The sequence below is a fragment of the Mus caroli genome, chromosome 10, assembly GCF_900094665.2.
Source record: "Mus caroli chromosome 10, CAROLI_EIJ_v1.1, whole genome shotgun sequence".
NCBI classification, from domain to species: Eukaryota; Metazoa; Chordata; class Mammalia; order Rodentia; family Muridae; genus Mus; species Mus caroli.
In genome coordinates, this window is record NC_034579.1 from 75,263,819 (window position 1) to 75,270,496 (window position 6,678).

The window sequence follows — 6,678 nt, forward strand, 5'->3', positions numbered from 1 at the left end:
GGGCCCTGCCGCCTGCCACACAGCTGTGTCACCCGCTGGGGAGGGATCCTGAGCCACTCTGCCTGTTTATGGAGTTGCTATAAAAGCTAGCCTAAAGGGTCACTCCGAAGTGTGAGGGGCACCAGGCTGGGGCATTCCGGTTACATCCCATCTCCGGGTGCCAGTGAATGTACAAAATGTCACAGAAGGGACAGAGATGCCAGGACAGCAGATCTCTTGCAGAGGGGACCCACACTTCCTGACTCCAAGGTCAAGGTGGTTTTCTTCCATGGAAGCCAAGATACCAAAGTAGAGCCAGGCTGGGAGTCAAAGCTGACAAGGACACCTTGAGCACAGCAGCCTGGACGCTGTCTGCCCTCCCAGCCCACCTGCCACACATGCACACTCACTCCAACACACCCAGCCACACACATCCATCTCTCTGTGATCCCACCCACCCATCCGATCCTCATCCACTCTGCAAGCCACCCTTCCAACCATACAGCCTCCCCCCCCCCCATCTAAACACTCACCCACCACGGACACACCCACCTGCCCACCAATCAGCCCTCATCAGCCATCTGTAGGTGTGGCACATGGCCACACTGGGTGCTGGGACGGAGCACTGAAGGAGACACACTCAGTGGTGAGCTTCACGGAGGTGCAAGACCACAGGAGAGCCTTAGAATGTCAGTGGGATGGGCTGAGGCTGCCGTGTCAGCAGGAGGAGGAGGAAGAGACATTGGTGGTCCAGTCAGAGGACAGCTTGTGCTAAGTCCCAGGCCAGGCCAGGCCAGGCTGCAGCTGGGACTGGGACTGGGAGGCAGGTGAGGGACATCAGGTGACAGGCTCTGTTCTAACTTCAACACATCTTGGAGAGACACACGGGCATTTGGATTAAGATGGACACATCCTTGCCTCTCTGCCTGCTGGGACAGCATCATGAAGGCTGGTGCCAAAAGGGCTTCACAGACTGCTGTGTGGATGGAGCCTCAGATCCCTTCAGTGAGGCACAGGGGTTGCCAGGTCCACCCAAAGCCCTGGCAAGGGAGGCATACCTGCCACCTTCACATGTACATGACCCATTCTCTCGGTCCAGCTGGACCCCAGGGAGACGGGATGAGCTCAGGTCACTTGTCCAGGTGGCAAAGACAGGGTGCAGCCCTGAGGTCCAATGAGCGGCAAGTGAGCTGCACCCACATCCTAGCCAGAAGGGAATGGCAGTCCTGTCCCAGCTCCCTTTAGTGAGGGCGAGACACAGCTGGCTGGGGCTGGCGCCACCTCTCTGCACAAGCACAACCCACCCAGAGGGCCCGTGAGCATACCAAGTCACAGGCCTCATTGTTGAAGTACCTGGACCTAGCCTTGCCTGAAGGCCTTGAGGATCAGGCCAGGCCCAGCCTTGGAGCAGAGGCTAGGGCCCTCCCAGGTCTGGCATCACAGGGCATGACACACATGTGCGTGGCTGCTGTAGGTCCCTTTGGTATTTGTTTATTTCGCGTGTGCATGACCTGCACGGCATGACAAGCAGGTGAAGGTCAGAGGACTCAGTTCTCTCCCCGCTCTGGCTGGCCAGGGTCCCAGGCAGTCTCCCGTGAGATGCCCATCATCACACTACAGCTTCTTGTTCTTGCTCAGCCGGTTGTGACGCCAGATATTCTGTTTGCGAAGTAGTCGCCAGTACTCTCGGGACTCTGGTTCTAGTTCCTCTAGCTTTTTGGGGGGACCCAAGTTCACCTGGAACAGCCTGAGGGTGAGAGGCAGGGCAGCATGGACATCCTGTAGCTCCAGGGCGTGGGTGGGGTCCAGGTGGGCCTCTACACCCAGTCCTGGTTCTCAGTGTCAGAGACTGAGCCTAAGGGACCTGGCCATCCCCACTCTGCTTCCCGTCTGCCCCGCTGCCCCTTGGTCTCTTGTTCCAGCCACATAGGCCTCTTCTCTGCCAGAGAATTGGCTCTGTCCTTCCCCAGGATCTTTGCACAAGGCACACCTTCTACTACTTGGTCCTGGATCCATGTGGCCTCCCCAGGAAACACTTATTGCCCAGTCTGCATCCCACTGCCGCTGCCTCTCCCAATCTCCTGAGAATGTAGCCCACCATATCTGCCTGCTCAGGTAACTGGTTCCCAGCTTTCCCTGGGAAGGGGATACTTGTGCTGTTGACCAACCCTCTGGGTCCCTGGAACAAGGGTAGCTGGGGATCAGTCATAAATGTCAAGAAGCAGAGCCCCGCTGCCCCCTTCAGCCTTTGGGGACATATGGTCTTGTGCACTCACTGGCATCCAGAACCACCCATGACAAGGGTAGACGAGTGCAGCAGGCCTCAGGGGCTATCCTGGAGCACCATGTTCCCGCAGGCTGGGAGTCAGGATTCCGAAGCAGTGTGGTATACTCACCATGTGGGGTACTCAGAGTCTGCCTTCAGGGCCACATCCTGGCCCTCCTTGTAGATGTTGACCCCCATGGCGTGTGTGGTGAGCTGAGTGGGGTCTGTGCACACCTCGGGGTCCTTCAGGGCCTCAGCGGCCATGCCACCCTTGCCGCCCTTGCCAACTGCACAGTGAGAGCACAGGTCACTTCAGCCTGCCCAGCTTTGCCCTCCTTCAACCCTCCTCTGTGTGGCCTCCAACAACCAACAGCCCCAGCTCTCTCCATGCATAACAGGGTCCCTTGTTATGGCACAGACCTGTCCTACTCCTGTGGGCCCTGAAGGCCCAGCCCATACTACACAACCCCTCTTCCATTCAGTGGTGTTGATATGGTGGCACATGCCTGGCATCCCAGCATTCTGGAACTGAGGCTGGGAAGTCATAAGACCCTGTCTCCAAGAAAAAAAAAAATTCTGAGAAGAGAGGAGAGATGGATCGGTAACTCTAGGCCAACTTGGCATGAAACCAAGTCTAAGAACATTTTTACTTATTTATTTTTGAAGACAGGGTATGTCATGATGTAGCTCTCCTGGAACAACACAAAAGAGAAAACACTAAAAATTTTTTTTGAGATGGGGTCTTCCTGGCAGGCCTGGAACTCACAGAGATCACTCTGCCTCTCTGCTGGGATTAAAGGCATCACGTTCGCCTCAAAGCGTAATTTTTAAATAATTTTAAATGATTTTCACGGGTGTGTGTGTGCACTGTCACAGTGCGTGTGGGATTGGTCATCTCCTTCCCTGCTTATGTGGATCCTGGGGATCAAACTCAGGATTTCCAGGCAAGCACCTTGCACACTGAACCAACCTGCCCACCCACATTACTTTTTAAATTAAAATAATGACAATAACTTAGTTGATGTTAGTTATGTTTGGTGATTTACTCAAAGTTGGAGCGCGACACTCAGCCTGGTCCCGCCCTGTCCTGCAAGGGCCGCGCCTGCGCACTGAGCGCAGAGGCTAGCGGCGCACCCGCAGGCCTCACTACGCACCGCTTGGCCTCCGTAACGCTGCGCCTGCGCAGTTAATCCTCGGAACCCCTCCTCCCCAGCAGCGCTCCGGCCGTAACCACGTTGGTTCCTTCGGAGCCGACTCACCTGGCTTCTTAGCATATTCCCGGATAGAGAATCCTCCAGGTCTTCCGGGGACCGGGAGCGCCCGGGGATGCCAGCGGGCCCACATCCGGGAAGCCCGGAGGAGATGGGCGGCCGCCATGACGCTGGCCGGCCGCTCGCACGTGCAGGCTTCCGTGTTACGTCAGCGCTCCAGAGCCGCTTTAGGGCGTTGGAGGCGCCACGGCCTTCTGGGAAATGTAGTCTTTTAAAAAAATTGCCCGACTAATGACTAATTTTAACTTCTGTAGCTATCGACCGTTCAAAGAATATTTCATTAAATTCTTGCCCCCCAGTCCAAGCGGTGATGGCACACCTTTAATCCCAGTACTCTGGAGATACAGGTAGGAGGATCTCTGAGTTCAAGGTCAACCTTGGCTACTGCTTGACTTTCAGGACAGCCAAGGCTACACAAAAAAACCCCGCCTCAGACGACGACGACAACAACATGAAATATTTAGATCTTTATTTACTCTAAATGTCACAGCAAAGTCATGCTTATATCTCTTGTGGAATTTTTGAAAGCTTAAAAGTTAGGACAGTCAGTTGTGATGTGGAGAATCAGGAGTTTGGGTCGCTCTATCCTACACAGCCAAGTTTGAGGTCACCCTTGGCTATATGAGATCTTGGCTTAAACATATGGGTAGCTGAGAATGATGGGAGTGATGAACTCCAGCTTAATCCCCACACTTGGGAGGCAGAGGTAGGTAGATGCCTGTGAGTTCCTAGCCAGCCTACTCTACATAGTGATACCTATGTGTTCTATTCACTAATAGAAGAAAGTGGGGTTTGGTGATTGGGGCTTTGTAGCAGCCCGGTACAGAAATGGAGGCTGGATGCACACAGGAAGCTGAGGCAGGAGAATCACGAGTTTGAAGCCAGCCTAGGCTACATGAGACTCTCAAGAATAAATAAACTAGTACTAGAATCTTCTAGACTCATTGCTAACAAACCTAACCAGGTGAACTCTTTTTAGATCACACAGTTAAGTTTAGGAATTATCATCGTCCCTAGTCTATAAATAGGACCGTGATGCAAATTCCAGTGTCAACACAAGTCTAGATTGTGCCGTTATAGATCCTACTGGGATACAAAGCGGAAGTCCGTCCTCAATAACTTCCATTCTCACTTTTCCTTTGCACTCCAAATTTTCAAATCATGCTCTCTTTACCCTCCCTGGTTTCTGCCCATGTCCTATCTCAGCCGTTTACACTCTGAAGTGATGCAGAACCCGATTTTAAAAAAGAAAAGCCAGTTTGAGCCTCGTCTCCGTTCTTGTAGTCTCGGGATTCGAACCTGAGTTTTACTATCTATACTGCAACCCTGGCGAGTCCGCGGAAGGAGAGAGAGCGGCCTCGAGGACTACATTTCCCAGCAGGCCGTTTGAGAGTGTGTATGCGCAATAGTCCTGGATGGTGCAGTGACCGATGATCCGGTTCCAAAGCTGGGATCCCAGAGAGCTGCTGACTCTTCTGGAAGGACGGGCAGACCGGACGATCCTGCCCGGGCCAGAGACACAGGTACTGCGGGCGGTGCGGGACTGGACGGGCTCCCGTGGGCGACCCGAGGGCAGTGTCTGAGTTCTGAGACTGAAATCTGAGTTCTGGGGACGGAGCCTGAGTTTCAAGGGTCAGAGCCTGAGTTCTAGGGGCTAGAGGCTGAGTTCCCAGGACCAGTGCCTGAATTCTGGGGCAACAGCTTGAGTTCCACGACCTAGAGCCTGAGTTCTGGGGCTGGAGCCGGAGTTCTAGGGTCCGGAGCCTGGGTTTTTGAGACCAGAGCCTGAGTTCTAGAGACAGAAGCCTGAGTTCCCGGGGGGCAGTGCTTGAGTTCCCAGGGGCAGTGCCTGAGTTCCGTGTCCGCAGCCTCAGTTCTAGTGTCTGGTGCTTGAGTTCTGAGGTCCGGAGCCTGAGATCTGGGGCAGGCACCTGAGTTCTTTGCTGGCTTCTGTGTGAAATGGGGTCCTTTCCTCCTGGGCAGGCCCCATGGGGATGGAACCTGTCACCTGTAGGACCATGGCTTGCCTACGAGATCCACACTCAGAGCCCTCGTCTTCCAGCTTGGTGACAATGCCGGCCTGAACCTGGGTCTCAGACATGGAGTTCCTGCCAGGACCCCAGCATACCCCAGGGCCCCCAACCATGGACTTGGAGGAGCCCAAAGGCCCCGAGGTGCCCTCTGAGGACCACCCCTCTAACACCCAGTCGGCCTTAGGGCTTGGAGGCCCTGTCACCCTGAGCGAGATGGAGCTGGACACATCCAGTGTGCGGGAGCTGGTTCAGCAGCTGGAAGCTCTACCCAGCGACCTGGGTGGCCCATTCCCAGATGGAGCCCCCTGTCCCCTTCACATTGCTACAGGCCAAGGCCTAGCCACCCAGGAGAACCCGGATGCCGGTGGGCTTCTGTCGGCTGAGGCAGGCGGGGACGACCTTCTGGGTCTGCTGAGGGATGAGGCCTCTTCGCCTGCCCAATCTGTCCCCCAAGATCCTGCACAGACTGCACCCCGCCTTCTGCAGCCGCCAGAGGACCCTGATGGGGACCCGGGATGGATGGAAGAGGCATCAGCAGAGCCAGCAGACAGCAGGAGCTCCAGCAGTTCCCCTGAGCCCTGGCTGGAGACAGCACCCCTGGTGACACAGCGGGAACCACCTGTGGGTACCCAGGTAATAGTGATCGTCTCCTCTGACCTCTGACTTCTGACCCTCAGCCATGACTGGGGACTCAGCCCTGCACCTCTTATCTTCCAGAGCCGGGAGACCCTGGCCTCATGCCCTGCCGTCACCGAGGGTGAGTGTCCATTCTTACACAGAAATCAGAATGTCCTAGATCAGCCCAAAAATGGGCTCTCAAGTAATGACACAAAGTTTGCCAGTGATGATCAAGGTCTAGAGAGGACTGAATTAGAGCAGATCTTAGACAGCCAAAGAGGTGACATAAGTTGTAGAATGTTCTAGAAGCCATGCTGGTTTAGCACACTGGTTGGCAGAAGATAGCTCCAGGCTGCTCTGGGGAGTTTTGAGAGCTAAAAATGGCATTTACAGGGCTGGCGAGATGGCTCAGTGGGTAAGAGCACTGACTGCTCTTCCAAAGGTCCTGAGTTCAAATCCCAGCAACCACATGGTGGCTCACAACCACCAGTAATGAGGTCTGAAGCCCTCT

The 6,678-nt window shown here is 55.0% G+C and overlaps 2 protein-coding genes across 3 annotated transcripts in view; one reads left to right on the plus strand and one right to left on the minus strand.

Moving 5' to 3' along the window:
- Nucleotides 1-1,437: 1,437 nt before the first annotated feature.
- On the minus strand, nt 1,438-3,652 carry Mrpl54 (mitochondrial ribosomal protein L54). Its single transcript, XM_021175002.1, has 3 exons — nt 3,505-3,652; nt 2,376-2,532; nt 1,438-1,726 (listed from the first exon to the last, which is right to left on the minus strand). Exons 1-3 carry the CDS (start codon nt 3,620-3,622, stop codon nt 1,594-1,596), a joined length of 408 nt encoding a protein of 135 aa, XP_021030661.1. The 5' UTR covers nt 3,623-3,652; the 3' UTR covers nt 1,438-1,593.
- Nucleotides 3,653-4,841: 1,189 nt separating this feature from the next.
- Apba3 (amyloid beta precursor protein binding family A member 3) overlaps nt 4,842-6,678 on the plus strand; it is a 5,264-nt gene continuing 3,427 nt past the window's right edge. Inside the window, exons 1-3 of one of the 2 annotated variants that reach the window (XM_029482734.1) lie at nt 4,842-5,039; nt 5,579-6,182; nt 6,267-6,306. In XM_029482734.1, coding sequence (XP_029338594.1) covers nt 5,616-6,182; nt 6,267-6,306 — 607 coding nt within the window. In that variant the 5' untranslated portion in view covers nt 4,842-5,039; nt 5,579-5,615. Of the gene's footprint in view, nt 5,040-5,499; nt 6,183-6,266; nt 6,307-6,678 lie in introns of both variants that reach the window. The other variant, XM_029482733.1, reaches the window with a different exon arrangement.

Bases quoted from the DNA above. Each gene is read 5' to 3' on its own strand.
- Mrpl54 (XM_021175002.1), bottom strand. From the start codon at position 3,622: ATGGCGGCCGCCCATCTCCTCCGGGCTTCCCGGATGTGGGCCCGCTGG. The intron at 2,533-3,504 runs GTGAGTCGGCTC...CTCACTGTGCAG, and splicing joins GGAATATGCTAAGAAGCCAG to TTGGCAAGGGCGGCAAGGGT. The intron at 1,727-2,375 runs GTGAGTATACCA...TCTCACCCTCAG, and splicing joins GACTCTGAGTACCCCACATG to GCTGTTCCAGGTGAACTTGG.